General features: G+C 41.3%; 1 protein-coding gene across 11 annotated transcripts in view; it reads right to left on the bottom strand.

Moving 5' to 3' along the window:
• The window catches only part of BACH1 (BTB domain and CNC homolog 1), a 108,948-nt gene that overhangs the window by 10,198 nt on the left and 75,865 nt on the right, over window positions 1-22,885 (bottom strand). For 4 of the 11 annotated variants that reach the window (XM_064273140.1, XM_064273147.1, XM_064273142.1 and 1 more), the window contains one exon: window positions 7,287-7,366. The exons of 1 other annotated variant lie outside the window; for it this stretch is intronic. In XM_064273140.1, the coding sequence (XP_064129210.1) occupies window positions 7,287-7,366 (80 nt within the window). Of the gene's footprint in view, window positions 1-154; window positions 219-5,472; window positions 5,543-7,286; window positions 7,367-14,741; window positions 14,818-22,885 lie in introns of those variants that run through there. 6 more of the 11 variants (XM_064273139.1, XM_064273144.1, XM_064273138.1 and 3 more) reach the window with 3 other exon arrangements.

Raw genomic sequence — 22,885 nt, 5'->3', positions numbered from 1 at the left:
ACCTCTTTTCAGCTGTTCTTTTTGGTTGGGGCCAAAGAGATTCCCAAACAGAAGCTATAAGCCACTCCGGAGGCACCAGACACCAAGCTCGTTGATTCTTATTTATTACTTGTCTAGAAGACCCTTGGGTTCCGTGGAGGGGGTATATTAGTTCTTTGTCTGTTACACTTCATTCATGAGAGAATTCGTGCACTATGAGCATGTTTATAAAAGGTACACTAAAAAAAACAAAAAAACCTCACTGCTGTGGAGTCTATTCCAACTCGTAGCGACCCTATAGGAAGGGGTAGAACTGCAGCATAGGGTTTCCAAGGCTGTAAATCTTTATAGAAGCAGACTGCTACATCTTTCTCCCATGGAGCGGCAAACTGCCGATCATTTGGCAAAGGACTATCACCTAGTAAACATATAAAAAAAATTGTCCAATATCCATTTAATGGAATATTAATTGCAATAAAAAGGAGTGAAATAGCAATACACACAATAGGAATGAATCTCAAACTCTTTAGTCTAAATGAAAGAAGCAGACACAAAAGAGTACATACTGTATAATTTTATTTACTTAAAATTCTAGAAAATATAAACTAATCCTATGGTGGCAAAAAGCAGATATGGTCTCCCAGGGATAGAGGTGGAGGGAAGGCTGGTGGGAGGGGGAAATAGAAATGTTCCGTATGTTGATTGTGCTGGTGGTTTCACAGGCCCATGCGCCTGTCAAAACTCATTGAATGGTACATGTTAAATGCATGGGGTTTAATGAAGACACATTATACCTCAAAAAGTCAATAAAAAGAAAAAAAACAAAATGAAGCTGGGGATTTTAGCCTGAGTGCCTGGAAGGATGAGGCTGCAATTTACATAGAAGAGAATGACTGACAAAAACCATTTTTTTTTGGTAAGGAAATCTCAGAAACTCAGTTACAGACATGCTACGTTTGAGATGCCTATTAGACCTGAACGTAGAGATGCTGAGTGGGAAGTCAGATATGTAACTGTGGGGTTCAAGAAATGAGTCAAACTAGAAATACAAACACGGAAGCCGTCAGCACATAGATGGTATTTCAAGCCATGAGATGAATAAGATCATTAAGAGAGTGACTATAGATAGAAAATAAAAAAAAATCCAAGAAATACCCCTCGGACACTCCAACATTAAGAGGTAGCAGAGATGAGAAGGAAACAGCAAAGGAGACCAAGAAGGATCAAGGAAGAAAAGCAGTAAAGCCCTGTATCTGGGAAGGTAAGTGAAGGAAGGGTTTCAGGGAGAAGGACATGATCCACTGCGGCAAACGGTGCTGATGAATCCGTTCGGATGAGAGCTGACTGGCCACTGGATTAAACAACCTGGAGGTCATTAGTGACGACGAGGTGATGGAGGCCAAACCTGAGTGCAGTGGAGTAGACTCAAGAGTGAATGGGAATTTCATGTTCTCATGGAATCCAGACTTTCTGTAGCAATGGAGGCTGGATGAACCCCTGAAAATATTGCCTCAAAATAATCCTTAAACATTCAACCAAAAATATTCCCTGAAGAAAAGAAACCTACCAAAGAAGCAGCTATATATATATATATATATATATATATATATATATATATATATATATATATATATATATATCCCTTGAAGTCTTCTTAAACAGTAGGTTAGCTTAACTAGTAAACAATACCTGCCTTGAGCATTATGCTGTTTTAAGAACTATCTATATGGGATCAAATAGATGACAGCAACTCAAAAGATTAAATAGGAACCTCAGGGAGCAAGGAGTTTATGTTTAATGGGGGAGGAACAACTCAGAAAAGGGGGGATGAGAATAGCTGTACAACTCAAAGAATGCAATCAGTGTCACCGAATTGTACATGCAGAACTTTGAATTGGTGCATGTTTTTGCTGTGTATATTCTCCACAACAACAACAAAAATAAAATAATTTACTTTAAAAAAAGAGCGAATGGAAAGAGAGAAATGGAAGTTAGCCTAAATAATAACTCTTTCACAAAGTTTTCTGTAATAAGGCGGGAAATGAGGTAGTAAGGGTGAGAGCATGGCACAATGGGGCCAAGGGAGAGGTTTTTCAAGACGGGAGAAATCACAGCATGTTTGTTCACTGATAAGAAAGAGTTAATGTAGAGAGAAACTTTAGTGCTTTAAAGGAGCTGGAGAGAATTGTTGGAGCAATGTTTTTGAGTAAGTGGAAGACAAGGGGATCTAGACTGCAAACAGAGGGGATGGGTTGCCTCGGGAGCCAGGGAGCTCATTAAGAAAAAAACAAACCTGTTGCCCTTGAGTCAATTCCGACTCATAGTGAGCCTATAGGGCAGAGTAGAACTGCCCCACAGAGTTTCCACAGAGTACCTGGTGGAACGGAACTGCCCACCCTTTGGTTAGCAGCTGTAGCTCTTAACCACTACATCACCAAGTTTCCAGAGAGCTGGTTGTTGTTATTGTTGTTGTTGTTATTGTTGTTATTGTTGTTGTTGTTAGGTGCCGTCAATTCGATTCCGACTCATAGCGAGCCTATGCAAAACAGAACAAAACACTGCCCGGCCTGAGCCATCCTTACAATCAATGCTATGTTTGGGATCATTGTTGCAGCCACTGTGTCAATCCACCTCGTTGAGGGTCTTCCTCTTTTCCGCTGATCCTGTACTCTGCCAAGCATGATGTCCTTCTCCAGAGACTGATGCCTCCTGTCAACGTGTCCAAAGTATGTAAGACGCATTCTCACCATCCTTGCCTCTAAGGAGTATTCTGGCTGTACTTCTTCTAACACACATTTGTTCGTTCTTTTGGTGGTCCATAGTATATTCAAAATTCTTCACCAACACCACAATTCAAAGGCATCAATTCTTCTCTGTTCTTCCTTTTCATTGTCCAGCTTTCACGTGCATATGATGCGATTGAAAATACCATGGCTTGGGTCAGGCACACCTTAGACTTCAGGTGACATCTTTGCTCTTAAAAAATTTGAAGAGGTCCTTTGGAGCAGATTTGCCCAATGAAATGCGTCTTTTGATTTCTTAACTGCTGCTTCCATGGCTGTTGATTGTGGATCCAAGTAAAATGAAATCCTTGACAACTTCAATCTTTTCTCCGTTTATCACGATGTTGCTCATTGGTCCAGTTGTGAGGATCTTTGTTTTCTTTATGTTGAGATGTAATCCATACTGAAGGCTGTGGTCTTTGATCTTCATGAGTAAGTGCTTCAGGTCCTCTTCACTTTCAGCAAGCAAGATTGTGTCATCTGCATAACGCAGGTTGTTAATGAGTCTTCCTCCAATCCTGATGCCCCGTTCTTCTTCATATAGTCCAGCTTCTCATATTATTTGCTCAGCATGCAGTCTGAATAGGTATGGTGAAAGAATATAACCCTGACACACGCCTTTCCTGACTTTAACCCAATCAGTATCCCCTTGTTCTGTTCAAACAAACACCTCTTGATCTATGTACAGGTTCCTCATGAGCATAATTAAGTGTTCTGGAATTCCCATTCTTCTCAATGTTATCCATAGTTTGTTATGATCCACACAGTTGAATGCCTTTGCATAGTCAATAAGACACAGGTAAACATCCTTCTGGTATTCTCTGCTTTCAGCCAGGATCCATCTGACATCAGCAATGATATCCCTGGTTCCGCGTCCTCTTCTGAAACCAGCCTGAATTTCTGGCAGTTCCCTGTTGATACACTGCTGCAGCCATTTTTGAAAGACCTTAAGCAAAATTTTGCTTGCATGTGATATTAATGATATTGTTCTATAATTTCCACATTCGGTTGGATCACCTTTCTTGGCAATAGGCATAAATATGGATCTCTTCCAGTCAGCTGGCCAGGAAGCTGTCTTCCATATTTCTTGGCATAGATGAATGAGCACCTCCAGCGCTGCATGTTTGTTGAAACATCTCAACTGATATTCCATCAATTCCTGGAGCCTTGTTTTTCGCCAATGCCTTCAGAGCAGCTTGGACTTCTTCCTTCAGTACCATCGGTTCCTGATCATATGCCACCTCTTGAAATGGTTGAATATCGACTAATTCTTTTTGGTATAATGACTGTGTATTCCTTCCATCTTCTTTTTGATGCTTCCTGGGTCGTTTAATATCTTCCCCATGGAATCCTTCACTATTGCAACTCGAGGCTTGAATTTTTTCTTCAATTCTTTCAGCTTGAGAAATGCCCAGCGAGTTCTTCCCTTTTGGTTTTCCAGCTCCAGCTCTTTGCACATGTCATTATAATACTTTGCTTTGTCTTCTCGAGACTCCCTTTGAAATCTTCTGTTCAGTTCTTTTACTTCATCAGTTCTTGCTTTTGCTTTAGCTGCTCGACGTTTGAGAGCAAGTTTTAGAGTCCCCTCTGACATCCATCTTGGTCTTTTCTTTCTTTTCAATGACCTCTTGCTTTCTTCATGGACGATGTCCTTGATGTCATTCCACAACTCGTCTGGTCTTTGGTCGCTAGTGTTCAATGTGTCAAATCTACTCTTCAGATGGTCTCTAAATTCAGGTGGGATGTACTCAAGGTCATATTTTGGTTCTCGTAGACTTTCTCTGATTTTCTTCAGTTTCAGCTTGAACTTCCATATGAGCAATTGATGGTCTGTTCCACAGTCGGCCCCTGGCCTTGTTCTGACTGATGATATTGAGCTTTTCCATCACCTCTTTCCACAGATATAGTCAATTTGACTTCTGCGTGTTCCATCTGGTGAGGTCCATGTGTATAGCCGCCATTTATTGTTGGTGAAAGAAGGTATTTGCAATGAAGAAGTCGTTGGTCTTGCAAAATTCTATCATTCGATCTCCAGCATTGTTTCTATCACCAAGGTCATATTTTCCAACTACTGATCTTCCTTCTTTGTTTCCAACTTTCGCATTCCAATCGCCAGTAATTATCAATGCATCTTGATTGCATGTTCAATCAATTTCAGGCAGCGGCAGCTGATAAAAATCTTCTATTTCTTCATCTTTGGCCCTAGTGGTTGGTGCGCAAATTTGAATAATAGTCGTATTAACTGGTCTTCCTTGTAGGCGTATGGCTATTATCCTATCGCTTACAGCATTGTATTTCAGGATAGATCTTGAAAGGTTCTTTTTCATGATGAATGCAACACCATTCCTCTTTGAGTTCTCATTCCCAGCATAGTAGACTATATGATTGTCTGATTCAAAATGGCCAATACCAGTCCATTTCAGCTCACTAACACCTAGAACATTGATGTTTATGCATTCCATTTCATTTTTGATGATTTCCAATTTTCCTAGATTCATACTTTGTACATTCCAGGTTCTGATTATTAATGGATGTTTGCAGTTGTTTCTTCTTATTTTGAGTCGTGCCACATCAGCAAATGAAGGTCCTGAAAGCTCTACTCCATCCACGTCATTAAGGTCAACTCTACTTTGAGGAGGCAGCTCTTCCCCAGTCGTCTTTTGAGTACCTTCCAACCTGGGGGGCTCATCTTCCAGCACTATATCAGACAATGTTCTGCTGCTATTCATAAGGTTTTCACTGGCCAAAGCTTTTCAGAAGTAGACTGCCAGGTCCTGTCACTAAAGACAAGGAAGAGAATGTGGGCCCGTGGAGGGAGGTGTGGCAGAGGGAGATGTGTGAGGTCTTTCTGGCTGCTTCTGTTTTCTCAATGAAAGAAGAAGCAATGTTATCACTGAGGGCAAGGTTTATAGGAAAGTTGTTGGAGACTTGAGGGGTGAAAGTACATAACAGTCAGCTAGTGCAAACTAAGGCCTGCAGGCCCCACCTATTGTTGTATGGCTTGCTAGCTAAGAACGGTTTCTACATTTTTAATAGCGTAAAAATGACTTTCCATGAGAACCAGTGCTCAAAGAATTGAGAACATTTCCTCTCGGGTCACAAAGCCTACGTCATTTACTAGCAGCCCTGTATAGAAAAAACCAAGGAAACCCTGGTGGCCTAGTGGTTAGGAGCAATGGCTGCTAACCAAAGGGTCAGCAGTTCAAATCCCTCAGGCACTCCTTGGAAACCCTATGGGGCAGTTCTACTCTGTCCTACAGGGTCATTATGAGTCGGAATCGACTCGAGGGCATTGGGTTTGGCTTTTGCTTTTTTTTAATAAGGTCATTATGAAGATTAAATAAGACTGAGCATCCAGTTGGTGTTAAGTCAACTCCAACTCATGGTGACCCCATGTTGGTCAGAGTAGAACTGTGCTCCATAGGGTTTTCAGTGGCTCAATCAACTCGAAGTCAGTGGGTTTGGTTTTTTTTTTTCTTTACAGGAAAATTTTGCCAACCCTCATCTAGAGGAGTGACCTCGTGAATGGACTAAGGCTATACAGCAAGAAACATCAAGGAACAGGAAAGCATTGACCAGGAGCTCGGCAGAGTGTTATTCTATTTTAATTTAGGAGATAATACTGGGGCCATTATTCCAGGTCCTAAAATGTGTCCCAGCTGGAGCTGGACTCACAAGGACTCACAAGGACACAACAACTGGGCCCTGAGGTATTAATAAAAAGAAAAAAAAAAAAACCCATTGCTGTCGAATAGCTAGGATAAATCTCAGAAAATAGCTTTTAGAGAACTTTCACAGAAACAAATCATAAAACAACACGAAAGAGTTTCCATTCTTTTTCTGTTAGCGTTTAGTGAACAGAAAATTTGTTGGACCGATAAGGACCCTCCTGGCTGTCCTTACTGAAACCTGTACCAGTGATTGTTAAGAAAGACAATTCAAAATGTAGGATCACATTTTCTAGCCAATCTGTGAAAAGACTAAGCTTTCAGTGGTTTTGTCCATTTGCAATGTTAATACATGCTGTTGACTCTGTAACTTTCCTCCAACTTGGGCAGATGCTGGCTGTGGCAGCGTGCCTGGCCTTTTTCCCACTTCTGCTTATTCTGTAATTTCCTTGGATTCAGGTAGACAAGGCTCTTGTCTGTTTCCGACTTTTGCCTTTTTGAATATAAGCTGAATAAAACTTTCTTTTTGCTTTACTAAACTTCGTGATTTTTTTTTCTTAAAACAATTTAATCCTCCCACAAGCCCTACAAGTTAAATATTAATAACTCAATTTCAGCCATGAGGTAGTTGGATCTGAGAGAGGTTTGGTAACCTTTTCAAGGTCACACAGATAGTTAAGTGGTGGGATCAAGGTTTATTTGACAAACTAAATGTCTCAGATCCCCTTCTTTATCACTCCGCCCTGCCGCATCACAAAGGACTGTGACCTCCTTGCCTGGATCACTGCGTACGCAACTGCAGTGTGATCCACACAGAAGGGATGGAGGGGCCAGTGTTAGAGCCAGGTAGACTTACCTTCGGACCCTAGTCTGCCTCTTGCTGGCTCTGTGGCCTTCAACAAGGCATGTAACATTTCCAAGTCGCAATACTGTCACCTATAAAATCAGATTAACAATAAATTGAACCATTTGAAATTGCTGATATTTCAGGCATTTTTTTACTTTTAAAAATGACAATTTCATGTGGTTCAAATTAATACCTACCATTCAAGGCTACTGTGTGGATTAGAATTAATATACATAAAACACATGCACTTTGCAGGCTCTCAGATGGTAGCTATTTTGTGAACTGTTATAATGGGATCATCCTTATGGGTAAAGAAGTCTTTATCTAAAGGGAAACCAAAACCAGGTGCTATCCAGCTGACTCTGACTCACGGTGACCCCATGTATTCGAACTGAGTTCCACAGGGTTTTCAATGGCTGGGTTTTTGGAAGTAGATCACCAGGCCTTTCTCCCAAGGTGCCTCTGGGTGAACTCGAACTTCTAATCTTTCAGTTAGCAGCTGAGAAACCATATTAATTCTGCTGGAATCCAGATTTCTGGGCCCAGGGAGTTAGGGTGACTCACCCAGGCCAATCGCCCTTAGGTGTCCTTTTGAACCTTCAGCCTTGAAACTAAAAAGTCACCTTTGAGTCAAACAGTGGTCTAGATAAACTAGTTAGACTGTTTGCCTTGGGCATTGTGCTTTTGTGAAGAATTCAGTCAGTTTTGGGAAACGGAATTTCCAAATGTCAGGCTGGGAGGTATGCTTTAGGGTAAATCATTAATTATTTTAATTGTTCTTCAAGACAATGCTGTATGAAAATCCTTCCTGACCACAAATTGTTTATCAGTTCTGTTCCAGTCCTTTTTTCCATGGCCATGCAGGTAAGATTTGGTAAAAGAATTTTGAAAGTTCTTTTCTTCTCCGGAACATTTCTGACTTGCTAGTCCTGTTTTTTTTTTTTAGTCCTGGTGGTGCAGTAGTTAAGCACTTGGCTGCGAAACAAAATGTTGGTAGTTCAAAACCACCAGCCACTCCATGAGAGAAAGATGTGGTGGTCTCCTTCTGTATAGATTCACAGGCTTGGAAACCCTATACGGCAGCTCTACTCTGCCTTATAGGGTTGCTATGAGTCGGAATCAACTCAACAGCAATGGGTTTGGGGGTTGGTCGAAATGTGACCCTGATTTGCAAATTGTATCTTAAATAAACTTCAATCAATTTCTCTTATTGGCTTAATAGGATTTTTGTTTTAATACAAGCAAGTGTATTGACCACTGAGGGAGTCCATTTAGAAGGAAAAAAAAAAAAGAAGGGGCTGTAAAATGACCTGAACTCTGCCCAGAGTCACAGGGAAAAAAGAGGGGAGGGGCTGCTGCAGGCATCTGGGTGCCACCAGTCAACCTCCAGTCACACCAGCCCTAAGTCTCAACTCATCTTGATAACGTTTGGCTGAGGAGCCCTGAGGGCTACTTGATGGCCAACTTCCAATCCTTGGAAGCCTTTTATGGGGGAGGCAGAGTCCTCTTTTCTATTTGGCTGCAGAGGACAGATCCAGGACTAGCAGGTGGAAATGTCATAGAGACAAATTTATATACTATACAAGCTAAAACTCCCTTATAATTAGAATTTTTAACCATGGAATGAGCTACAGTGGGAGGCTGGGAATGCACAAGATAATGTATTCCTACAGTAATCACATATGGGGTAAGGACTGGACTAAATAACCTTTGAGATGCTTTCAAACTCTAAAATTTTATGAGTCAGTAGTCTTTGGCTTTGGCCTAGCCATGCTCTAAAATCCAACCGGCTAGTCAAGTATCTAGTATAAGCAGGCATTTAAGGAAAGTCCGCCCATTTTTATCACAGTTGCTCTGCCCCAAAGTACAAGAAGTCCTCATAAATTGCCCTATTATTCAGCAACTGCACCATAAAACCCAGAGTCAAACCTGTTGCCTGATTCTGACTCATAGCAACCCTATCGGACTGAGTAGAACTGCCCCATAAGGTTTCCAAGGAGCGGCTGATGGATTCAAACTTCCGACCTCTTGGTTAGCAGCCAAGCTTTTAACCACTGTGCCACCAGGGCTCCAACTGTACTATACCTCCCTCTTTATATGATTCATTTTGATTTATTATCTGTCTACTAACTAAGACATCAAAGAGGAAAGAGCTGATTTTAAAAGTCATCAGTCATAATTCAAATTTGAATCCAAGTCTAATAAAACTCTTATCAGATCAGAGTCAAGATTCTCATGTTTGAGCTGGCTTTTCCAAGATCACTGGGATTGATACCGTTAATAGGGGAAGGAATTGTTTTCTGAGAAGACAAGATTAAAAAGAAGCAATTGGCATTTGGGCAAGATTCAGATCACCTCACTCATAGGTAGAATTGGCATTTGAGCGAGATTCAGGTCACTTCACTCACAAGTGGACAGAATAGAAATGAAATGTGGAAAGGTGAGCATTGCTGCTTGCCTGGTGTCTTCCCAGATCATAGTCTGCAGTAAATTTTTATACAAAAGAATTTTCCCATAATATGATGACTTGAGCAACTGCCTCTTTCTTCCCTTAAGAGAGGATAAAAATAGGAAACTTTCTGGATACAAACACTTTTAAATTACAGTAATGGGGAAGACCCACACCCACCCCACCCCCTATTAGAGGCAATAAAGAGTTCTTGGAAAGTCCTTCATGTCTTCCAAGGACCCGGTTTGAGGAGCACTTTTGCACAGGGTTACATACCTGGAGCCAGGCGGCCTTAGTGAGAATCTCGACTTCATAGTCTCGTAGCTCAGTGACCTGGGTGAGTTATCCTATGTTTCTAAGCCTAGTGTCTCGTCCATAAATGAAGATCATAATAACACCGGCCTAATAAGGAGCCCTGATGGCACAGTGGTTAAGAGCTTGGCTGTTAGCCCAAAGGTCAGTGGTTTGAATCCACCTGCTGCTCCTTAGAAACATGATGGGGCAGTTCTACTCTGTCCTATAAGGTCGCTGTGAGTCGGAATCAACTTGAGGGCAGTGGGCTTGGTTTTTGTTTTTCAAAATAAGGTCCTTATGAAGACTAAAAAAGACTTAACATCCAGTTGGTGTTGAGTCGACTCCAATTCGTGGTGACCCCATATAGGTCAGAGTAGAACTGTGCTCCACAGGGTTTTCAGTGACTGATTTTTCGGAAGTAGATCACTAGGCCCTTCTTACCACCCACCTCTGGGTGGACTCAAACCTCCAACCTTTCAGTTAGCAGCTGACTGCATTAACCATTCGCACTCCCCTGGGAATCTTCAGTGAGCATAGTGCCTGCCTGGCAAATTGTGAACATTTAATAAATGTTAATATTACATATACATATCTGTTAACCCAGAAGTTAAACCACAGGGGACTCCCTGTTTGGAAGGGGCCCATCTAACAGACCCTGAAGCACCCTCTCTCAGGAACTTGCTGCAATAATTTATAAAGACAAAAATTAACACCATCTCCATCAATACCCAATATGGACAAGCAATTATTGTCAGAATTCCTAACTATAAAAGTCTGTGAAGAAGAATTGTGACATTCAATCTACAAAATATACAGCTTTGCACAAATAAGGTGAAATGACAGCTTGGACGTCTTTGTCAGTTTGTCCCTGGCTGAAGGGTCTGGGGTTTGTAGCAGCCAGGAAAAAAAAAAAGCAAAAAACAGCAGTTGTTTGTCTAGCAAACAGGTACTCCCTATATCCTTTCAAAGCTTATAACTCCCCAAGAAATGTGGAGTCATGGGGCCAGCAAATTTCCTGTTTGGAGCTTATTCTAATATTTAAAATGCTATGGGGCAGGGCAGAGAGAGGTAGTGTTCTGGTGGTAGAATATGCTGGAGATTACAGTATATAGTTTCCCAACGGTCAGAACAAAAAAACCAGGTAACAGAAGTAAGAGAATATCCAACCTCATATACCAGCGCCATGCCACACTGAGAGCTTCCTAGACCCTTGGGCTAGGGACTACCCACAAAAACCCTACTTCACTGTACATCTGAGACAGACAAAGGAACCCACTCGCCTTGCCTAAGGCAGACATCGAATCTGAATAGTTCTCTTTTCTTGTGAGTAAGAAGGAAAAAATAAAGAGCTTGGAGCCTTGTAAGCAATATTTCAAAACAAGAGAAAAGAGAACAACTACACACTCAGAGATAGGGCTCACCTCTGAGAATTGTCTACTGAAAGGACCAGAATGAAGTTCTGGAAAACAGGGGCCTTCAACAGGCCACAAGAAGGCCTTCCTTCTGCAAATAGTGAATAGATTTACAAGAATAAATAGATTAAAATGAACTGATGGCAGAAGAGATAAAGAAGTATCAGGCTGAGATTTTGAAAAATATATATATACCATACTGCTATAAGGAGAGAAATGGTGGACACAAAGAAGGGCTTGCGGGGAGGGAGCTTAAATGTTAATAGCAGAAAAGAAAAGCCAGTAAAAACCAAGTTGCTGTCATCATGGCAAATTAAATAGGTCTTATGAAGCCTTATGAAGGAATCAAATCAACTACATCTGTGGAAAAAGACGATGGAAAAGCTCAACATCATCATCAGTCAGAACAAGCCCAGGGGCTGACTGTGGAACAGACCGTCAATTGTTCATACGCAAGTTCAAGTTGAAACCGAAGAAAATTAGAACAAGTCTATGAGATCCAAAGTACAATCTTGAATTTAGAGACCATCTCAAGAATAGTTTGACGCGTTGAAAACTAACGACCAAAGACCAGACAAGTTGTGGAATGAAGAAAGTTGTGGAATGAAGAAAGCAAGAGGTCATTAAAAAGACAGGAAAGAAAGAAAAGACCAAGATGGATGTCAGAAGAGACTCTGAAACTTGCTTTTGAACATCAAGCAGCTAAAGCAAAAGGAAGAAATGATGAAGTAAAAGAACTGAACAGCAGATTTCAAAGGGCGGCTCTAGAAGACAAAGTAAAGTATTATAATGACAGGTGCAAAGACCTGGAGATAGAAAAACAAAGGGGAAGAACAGGTTCAGCATTTCTCCAGCTGAAAGAACTAAAGAAAAAATTCAAGCCTCAAGTTGCAATATTGAAGGATTCTATAGGGAAAATATTAAATGACGCAGGAAGCATCAAAAGAAGATGGAAGGAATACAGTCATTATATTAAAAAGAATTGGTCAAGTTCAACCATTTCAAGAGGTAGTATATGATCAGGAATCAATGGTACTGAAGGAAGAAGTCCAAGTTGCACTGAAGACATCAGCAAAAAACAAGGCTCCAGGAATTGATGGAATATCTACTGAGATGTTTCAACCAACGGACGCAGTGCTGGAGTGCTCACTCATCTATGCCAAGAAATTTGGAAGACAGCTAACCTGGCCAACTAACTGAAAGAGATCCATACTTATGCCTATTCCCAAGAAAGGTGATACAATCAAACGTGGAAATTATCAAATAATATCATTAATATCATACGCAAGCAAAATTTTGCTGAAGATCATTCAAGGGCAGCTGCAGCAGTGTATCAACAGGGAACTGCCAGAGGTTCAAGCCAGATTCAGAAGAGGATGTGGAACCAGAGATATCATTGTTGATGCCAGATGGATCTTGGCTGAAAGCAGAGAATACCAGAAAGATGTTTGCCTGTGTCTTATTGACTATGCAAAGGCATTCAACTGTGTGGATCATAACAAATTATGGATAGCATTGCAAAGAATGGGAATTCCAGAACACTTAATTGTGCTCATAAGAAAGCTGTACATAGATCAAGAGGCAGTCATTCGAACAGAACAAGCGAATACTCCATGCTTTAAAGTCAGGAAAGGTGTGCATCAGGGTTGTATCCTTTCACCATACCTATTCAATCTGTATGCTGAGCAATTAATCCAAGAAGCTGGACTGACTATACGAAGAAGAACAGGGCATCAGAATTGGAGGGAGACTCATTAGAACCTACGTTATGCAGATGGCACAACCTTGCTTGCTGAAAGTGAAGAGGACTTGAAGAACTTATTGATGAAGATCAAAGACCACAGCCTTCCATATGGATTACACCTCAACATAAAAACAAAAATCCTCATAACTGGACCAATATGCAATATCATGATAAACGGAGAAAATATTGAAGTTGTCAAGGATTTCATTTTACTTGGATCCACAATCAACACTCATGGAAGCAGTAGTCAAGAAATCAAAAGACACATTGCATTGGGTAAATCTGCTGCAAAGACTTTTTAAAGTGTTAAAAAGCAAAGATGTCACCTTAAAGACTAAGGTGCACCTGACTCAAGCCATGGTGTTTTCAATCGCCTCATATGCATGCAAAAGCTGGGTGATGAAAAAGGAAGACCGAAGAAGAACTGACTCCTTTGAATTGCAGTGTTGAAGAATAATATTGCATATACCATGGACTTCCAAAAGAATGAACAAATTTGTCTTGGAAGAAGTACTCCTTAGAAGCAACGATGGTGAGACTACGTCTCACATACTTTGGACATGTATTAGAAGGGACCAGTCCCTGGAGGACATCATCTGTGGTAAAGTAGAGGGTCAACAAAAAAGAGGAAGACCCTCAAGAAGATGGATTGACACAGTGGCTGCAACAATGGCCTCAAGCATAACAATGATTGTTAGCATGGCACAGGACAGGGCAGTGTTTCATTCTTTTGTGCATAGGGGCGCTATGAGTTGTAATCGACTCAATGGCACCTAACATGCAGGTGCTCAGACACAGGTGCAGAGAAGATGGGGTTGAGGTTTTGCTATACAAGTGTGGTAAGGGTAAGGGGTAATACAGAATTTGAAGTACTTGTGAGGGAATGAATATAATGATGGATCATGGAATAATTTATACATAGAGCAGAAACCCTGGTGGCGTAGTGGTTAAGTGCTACAGCTGCTAACCAAAGGGCTGGCAGTTCAAATCTGCCAGATGCTCCTTGGAAACTCTATGGGGGCAGTTTTACTCTGTGCTATAGGGTTGCTATGAGTCAGAATCAACTAGACAGCACTGGGTTTGGTTTTTTGGTTTTATACATAGAGCAAGAGAATACAGAAAATTTCAACAAAATGTTTAAAGTGGGATATTTCTGAGTGCAAAGAATACAGGTGATTTACATCTTGATGTGGGTCTTCATTCTCTAAATTTTCTACAATAAGCACATTTTAGTTCTAAGTATGGTTAAGAAAAAATAATCAAAAATTATATAAAAGCAGTTGTACACTAAGTTAAAGAGTAATCTTCATAAATTTGAGGTGAAGGCAATTTGAACATCCATTGCTATCCAATCCAGGAGATGAAAACATAAAATATATCAAATATTTTCAAAATACATAAAACTATTTATATATATTAAAATATAAATATATATAAAATACTTAGGTTCTTAACGATATTTTGAAAATAAAAATCTCATTGGTCACATTGGGAAGTGGCTAGTGTGCAAACTCATTTTTCTGAAATTGGACAAATAAAGATATGGAATCAAGCATTTGTCTTACCTCTTCCTTTATAAACTGTGTTTCTGGGAAACCAAATAGGTATGAGGGAAAGTTCTTCCCCATAGAAGAATTTCAACTAATAAATTTAAGGAGAATGATTAAGTTAGAATGATATCACTTTGCAACCCTCATGAAAATAATCCATCTAGCCAATATCATCAATAGTTGCTAAAGCCATTAGATAAAATGTTGGCTGGAAATTTGGAGAATGATAGATCAAGTTGGCAACACCTAAACCCTTGATTCAACATCACATAAAGTAGGACAAACAGACACAGTGCCACCTGATATAATGCAACAGGAAGTACCCAACACTGCCTATGAAATATCCTCGATCCTGCCCCCCCAAAAATAATTGAACTAAATTAAATCAAGCTTCTAGACTTCGCCACCAGTTCACAAGAAATACGGGAAATTTTTTTTCTCCGGTTGCCATCGATTGCTACTCATGGTGGCCCTGTGTGTGTCAAAGTAGAACTGTGCTCTATAGGGTTTTCAATGTCTGATTTTTTAGAAGTGGATCACTAAGACTTTCTTCTGAAGTGCCTCTGGGCAGACTCAAATCTCCAATGTTTAAGTTAGCAGCTGAGCAGGTTAACCATTTGCACCACCCAGGGACTCCACTGGAAAATCTGGTGGCGCAATGGTTAAGAGTCTGGCTGCTAACCAATAGGTCGGCATTTTGAATCCACCAGGCGCTCCTTGGAAACCCTAAGGGGCAGTTCTACTCTGTCCTATAGGGTCACTATGAGTTGGAATCGACTCGACAGCAATGGGTTTTGGGACTCCATAGGACATATAGAAACAAGTTAAACAACATCACAAAAACGTTATCAAACAAAGTCCAAGATGTGGATAATTCAACAGGAAAAATGACTCCACTCTTCACCAAAACATAGCATGAAAAAAATAATAAAAATAAAGGGAAGGAAAACTCTTAAATATTAATAGAGGCTTAAGAAACAGATGAATCGATTTCTATAATGTGCCCTTTTTGGGGTCCTGATTTGAACCAACATGACATTAAAAATTTTGAGACAATCAGAAGTTTTCATTAGAACTGTTAACAGTACTGTAGTTACATATTCTGAAGTCCCTTATCTGTTGGAGCTTCATACTGAAGTGTTGACAAATGAAATTGTTACGGCTCAGGAGTGGGAATTAAACACAATTGGCAAAATATTGACAATTGGGATGAGGTGATGGTACCATCAAGGTTCATTATGCTATTCTCTCTAATTTGGGGTATGTTTGAAAATTTCCATAATAAAAAAATAAAATAAAAACAAAGTTGAAATGATAAAGACAATCTGCCTTTCATATCCAAGATAGTCTTGAGACCTGGGGCTTATAAAGCCTTTTCAGGATCTTGAATTGCCTGCAATTTTATATGATGCATGAAAGATTCAAATATCAATGTCTGTTGTTATTCTGTTGAATTGACATTTGCCTATTTTTGGTGTCTTTATAGGAATTGATAATAATTCCAGCCATCCAGCAACCTGTGAAGTTGCGCTTCTTTACAACCTGGCAGAGAAAGAAACAGGTTTCTAGACTCACTAAAGTACCCACCCAGTCCAATCTTCAAGCAGGTGAATGGATACCATGGGATTAAAATTTACAGCCAAGTACCTTGTAGCCAGCAATTTAACCAGCCACTGGCTCGCACAGACTCCTTACGGCAGAGCAGAAGAACAAGGAAACATAAGTGGTAGCTGTGTCAGGCAAACGTACAAATATTTATCTAGCTTACTCCACCACTGCACAGAGTTTAATGTGTAGACTGAGAGCATAAAATGCAGATACCAGTATTGTATGGAGCCCTGGGGAAACCCTGGTGGAATACGGGTTAAGTGGTACAGCTACTAACCAAAAGATCAGCAGTTCAAATCCACCAGGCGCTCCTTGGAAACTCTATGGGGCAGTTCTACTCTGTCCTATAGGGTCGTTATGAGTCAGAATTGACTCAGCGACAATGGGTTTGGTTACAGAGCCCTGGTGGTTAAGAGCCTGGCTGCTTACCAAGAGGTCCGTTGTTCGAATCCACCAGCTGCTCCTTGAAACCCTGTGGGTCAGGTTCTACTCTGTCCTCTAGGCTCATTATGAGTCAGAATTGACTCCATGGCAACAAGTTTTGTTTGTTTGTTTTTAATAGGATACTTAAACCATCTAAGAGTTTCATTTCAGTGAAATCCAAATGGGAGAAGCACCCGATTGTCAGAGACATATCAGGTTTCCTCCTTCTTCCTTCCCCTCTCACTTACACCTGGGACCCAGGCTCGTTTTAGAACCTCTGTGGCTTTTGCACAGTGACCCACCCTTTTAGGTATCTCTGTGTCTAAGTACTGCCCTGTTCAAACTGTACCACCACACACACACATTCACACACATACATACACACACGTACACACACATACACACACATGCACACACATACACACACATGTGTACACACACACACACACATACACACACACACACACCCCTGTGGAATCCTATTTACTTGCTCATCATCCCAGAGCAGTGCATTTCAAACTGTGGCCCTGAGACCAGCAGCATCAGAAGCATCCAGAAACTGGTTAGAAATACAAATTCTTAGGCCCCCACTTCAGACCTGGAGTCCCTGGGCGGTGCAAAGGGTTAACACACTTGGCTGCTAACCGAAAGTTTGGGGGTTTGAGTCTACTCACAGGGGCCTTGGAAGAAAGGCCTGGCGATCTACTTGCAAAAGATGACAGCCATTGAAAACCCTATGGAGCACAGTTCCACTCTGACACACATGGGGTAACCATGAGTCAGAATGAACTCCATGGCAACTCCAACGGGTGTACTCCAGACCTACTGAATCAGCATCTCTGGGGACGCAGCCCAGCAACCCGTTTAACAAGCCATCCAGGTAATTCTGATGCTTGCTCAGACTTGAGAGCCATGGAGCCCTGGAGGCGCAGTGGTTAAGCATCAGGCTGCTAACTAAAACGTTGACAGTTTAAATCCACCCACTCCTTGGAAGCCCTGTAGGGCAGTTCTACTCTGTCCTATAGGGTCTCTATGAGTCCGAATCGACTTGAAGGCAATGGATTTTGGGTAGTATAAAATGGGGAAAAAGGAAAAAGAGATTCAAGCCTACAGAGGAAGGGTGTGTTTTTGTAAACACTGCAATTCCTTCTAATCCTTAAAAAATTAGGACTGGATAAGGATAAGACATTTTAATTTTACACAAAAGAGAAAGGAAAAATTAAGAAATCAAAAGATGTACATCCAAAAACACTCACTGCTCTTGAGGTGATTCAGACTCAGCAACACCAAAGGGTTTCCAAGGCTGCCACATCTTTCTCCCGTGGAGCCACTGGTGGTTTTGAACTGCTGCCCTTTCCGTAAGCAGTCAATCCCTTTACCCACTGAGCCACCAGGGCTCCTTCAAAAGATGCATCGAAAACCAAAAACCAAACCCACTGCCGACTCCGACTCATAGCGACCCTATAGGACAGAGTAGAACTGCCCCATAGAGTTTCCAAGGAGCGCCTGGCAGATTCGAACTGCCGACCTTCTGGTTAGCAGCCGTAGCACTTAACCACTATGCCACCAGGGTTTCCAAAAGATGCATAACCCGAACCCAAACCCAGTGCCGTCCAGTCAATTCTGACTCATAGAGAGCCTATAGGACAGAGTAGAACTGCCCCATAGTTTCCAAGGAGCGCCCTGGAGGATTTGAACTGCCGACCCTTTGGTTAGCAACCATAGCACTTAACTACTACACCACCAAAAGATGCATAGTCAGTGTGAATTAGCTATAGAAATGGTTGGGAGGAATAGGTCAGATAACACAAAATAAGTGTTAAATGACTGCTATTGTTTTATCGCAACTTGTCTTCCAAATTTAGTTTAATATTAAAATTGGTTTGCTTTTATGCAATTTGCCAAAATGCATTAACTGAGCACCTTTGTTGTCCATTTCTGCAAAGTACACCAACTAACCAAGACACCTGGAAAGACAGATTAGTAGAACCTCCCAGAGGGTTTACAATTTTAAAATCACAACGTGAATATTATGTACTTGTGTAATTGATACTGTAACAATTGTTACAGGTAAAAAATTTTCTGAAATGCTAATCATCTTCTAACACTTATTTTGTGTTATCTGGCCTGTTCCTCCCTAACTTTTCAATAGTTAATTTACATTGACTCTATATCTTTTGATTTCTTCATTATTCTCTTTCCTTTTTGTGTAAAATCAGAATGTCTTATCCTCATCCAGTCTGATGTTTTTAAGGATTAACCCTTTCAAGACCCGATTAGTTTCTGCTTTTAATTTTTTTGTTGATACCATGTGTTTTCATTAATGGAAGCATGCTGAATTATCGAGTGTTGCTGAATGTTTGGTAGGTAGTATGGTTTTTTTTTTTTTGCTCCCATCAGCAATCCTACCCTCCAAGTCCCGAGGGACGTTTGCTATCCCACTAATTCCACCCTCAATGGCCCCTAGAATCCAGATGGACACACCATGTCCCAAAGAAAAATTTTCAAAATTTCTGTTTCCTACCAAAAATGCACACACCTCATACAACACCCAGTAGAAAGACTGATTTATGGCACACATCCATTTTTTCAGTTTCAATCATAAAGGCCCCTGCCTTGGGGCCACATGCACTATCAGTGGGAAAGCAGCTTCCCAATGAACCTGAGAGGCAGAAAAACTGGGTGGGCAGCCATATATTCCAACGGTCATGAAAGGGTTAAAAGGAGCTACAGTGTTTGCAAAAACTGACTCTTCCTCCGTAAGTGTAATCTCCTTTACTTTTTCCATTCTATAGCATAAAACCAAAACCCAAAACAGTTGCTGTCAATTCCAATTCATGATGACCCCATTTGTGTCAGAGGAGAACTGTGCTCCATAGAGTTTTTCAGTGGCTGATATTTTGGAAGTAGATCACCTGGCCTGACTTTTGAGGCACTTCTGGGTGGACTCTAACCACCAATGTTTTGGTTACCAGCTAAGCATGTTAATTGTGTGCACTGCCTGTCATGGATTGAATCATGTTCCCCAAAACTGTGTATCAACTTGGCTAGGCCATGATTCCCAGTAGTGTGTGGTTGTCATCCAATGTGATTATCCTATGCGTGGTAAATCCTAAACTCTATGATGTTAATGAGGTAGGACACCATCTACAGGATTAGGTTGCATCTTGAGTCAATCTCTTGAGATATAAAAGAGAGAAACAAGCAGAGAGGAGAGGGGCCTCATGCCACGAAGAAAGAAGTGCCAGGAGCAGGGCATGTCCTTTGGACCCAGGATTCCCATGCTGAGAAGCTCCTAGACCCAGGGAAGATGGATAACAAGGACCTTCCCCCAGGACCAGTAGAGAAAGAAAGCCTTCCTCTGGAGCTAGCACCAAATTCGGACTTCTAGCCTCCTAGACTGTGAGAGAAAAGATTTCTGTTAAAGCCATCCACTTGTGATAATTTCTGTTGTAGCAACACTAGATAACTAAGACACCATCCGTAGTGGTCTAGAACTTTAGGGAGCACCAGAAGTACCTGAAGGACTTGTTAAAACAGGGATTGCTAGGCCTCCTCCCCAGAGTTTCTGATTCAATAGGGTATTCAAGGGTATTCTCTCTTCTGCCTCTCTCTGTCTAAAAAATAATAAAAATCTATATTTTTAGAGAAATAAATAAGCAAAACACTGTTCAGTGACTATGAAATTCTACTTTCCATCTCAGTTCAAGTGTGAAGTAAATTATTATTGCTAAATTTGGATTCAAAACCAGGTGTACTAATATTGAGTTTATATTTGCTAGGCTCTGGTGGCACAGTGGTTAAGAGCTATGGCTGCTAACCAAATGGTCGGCAGTTCAAATCCACCAGTATCTCCTTGGAAATCCGATGGGGCAGTTCTACTTTGTCCTGTAGGGTCGCTCTGAGTCGGAATCCACTCCGTGGCAACGGGTTTGGGTTTTTTTTTTTTTTGGCTTAGAAGAGAAGGTCCCAGGTAGCAAAAATGGTTTGCACTCAATTACTAATTGAAAAGTTGGTGGTTCAAACCCACCCAGAGGCACCACAGAAGAAAAACATGGCGATCTGCTTCTGTAAAGATTACAGCCAAGATAACCCTATGGCGCTCAGTTCTACCTTGAACACACGGGGTCACCATGAGTGAGAAATGACTCGACGGCAAGGGCTTTAATTTTTTGATTGAGACGGGCACACACAGGGTCCGCCTTTCTGAGACATCTCCAAGGAGAGCTCCTCTAGAATGAGGAATCTGAAGTGCAAATGGGCGGGTAGCAGTTCTCATTTCCCAGAACACATATGATTTCTCATCATTAAAATGGCCAGAGTTTTTCTTTCACTTTGATTTTTATTAGGTTATGAAACTGGTGGGCCAATTATTCATGTTAAAAAGAATTACTTTCACATTTTAGGCTATTGCCATATTTCAAACTCTTTTCATCTAATCTTAATTATGATGAGACTGTAGAGTATTTGTAAGTGTAGAATAAAGTCACCCAGATGACAGTATTTTAAATCCTCCCTGCATTCTTTATAATTAATAACCTGGAAGCCATCTTTTGCAGAAATAACTGCCTTAAGCTTCAAAAAGTTTTCAGTTTGAGAGTAACAAAATTAAACACTTTTAAGAGGGCTGAGTTTTATTATGAATTTTAGTGGTGACAGGAAAAATTACCAAAGTGACCCACAGAGGAGATCTAAGACACCCTAAAGGGAAACTTCTCCACCCTCTTAAGCTTTTGTTGCTGTTGTTGTTGTTAGTTGCCATCTAGTCAACCTCCGACTCACGGTGACTCCATGCACAACAGAACAAAATGTTGCCTAGTCCTGTGCCATCCCCATGATCTGTTTTGAATCAGACCATTGTGATCCACAGGATTTTCACTGGCAAATTTCTGGGTAATTTTGGGAAGTAGATTGCCAGACCTTTCTTCCTCATCTTAGTCTGCAAGCTCCGCTGAAATCTGTTCAGTATTATAGCAACACGCACGCTCCCACTGACAGATGGGTGGTGGCCGCAAATGAGGTGCATTGGCTTGGAATTGAACCTGGGTCTCCTGCATGGAAGGCGAGAATTCTACCACTGAACCATCACCATCTCCCCTTAAAGTTTTACAGACTATAAAAGATTCTAGTTATTCCTCTGTATTGTGCTTTGGCATTTTACTGAAGGCCTTTATTATTATTTTCATTATCTAGTAATTAACACTGAATATATTTCCAAATTAATTATAATGTAATATGCAGTTGAAATACTGGTATAATTCAGACCCAGGTCCAGAATGGGGTGTAGTCGGGTTCCTATCTCTGTGGGAATTTAGGCCCAGCCAACAGAAGGAGGTTCACGTAATTCTACTTGCTTGAGAGCCCATGCAGTGTAGACATCCTGATAAGTCACGTTAGGAAGCAAATTGGAGCTAACAGCCCCTGGACAGAGGCCACTCCAAAGAGAAAGATCTGAGAATAGCGTCTCTTGCTCCTGGGCCAGGTGGCACAAGCAAAGTAGCATAAATGAACAAAGTGACACAGGGAACTGGAGGCTGCATGCCTAGCCTAAACACACTCAAACTCAGGTCTCAAAAACCCTGCACACCAGACAAAACTCATCTATCACAAGGGGCCCAGACACCCACCCAACCTGATATTAAGCCAGCACGCCCTGGCGTGGCCGTAGGGATTGGTCAGGTTCTGATTCTATCACTAGACAACCAGCTAGAAGTGACCCCTGCAAAGGACATAAACTCCAGGACATTCTTCCCTTGACTTTGGAAAAGGAGGTAGTCTTAAATAATTTCTCTCATGATTTCCTCTACCCTTTAATAAAATTTGGTACAGTTGTGGCTCAGGTTTGAAACAAGTAAGAGACTAGGCCATAGAGAGAGAGAGAGAAGTTCCTGCTTACTAAACCCCCCTCCAACCCTACCCTCACCTCTCGGGCTTTGCAGAGATGGTTGTGTTGCACTGGCGGCGGGGGGGGGAGCCTGAGCCCCTGGCCCAGACCAGATAGGTAGTGACTAGGCACCTACTGTGGCTCCGAAAAGACTGAGGAGGAAAAGGCAGCCCAGAGAATCAGAAGTCAAGTGTATAGTGTCAGAACAGACCAGAGATAACTCCCCAACCTGCTCCCTGCTCCA

This window comes from Loxodonta africana, chromosome 20 (assembly GCF_030014295.1).
Source record: "Loxodonta africana isolate mLoxAfr1 chromosome 20, mLoxAfr1.hap2, whole genome shotgun sequence".
NCBI lineage: Eukaryota > Metazoa > Chordata > Mammalia > Proboscidea > Elephantidae > Loxodonta > Loxodonta africana.
The sequence above is the reverse complement of the archived record's forward strand: the minus strand, read 5'-3'. Positions and strand labels throughout refer to the sequence as shown.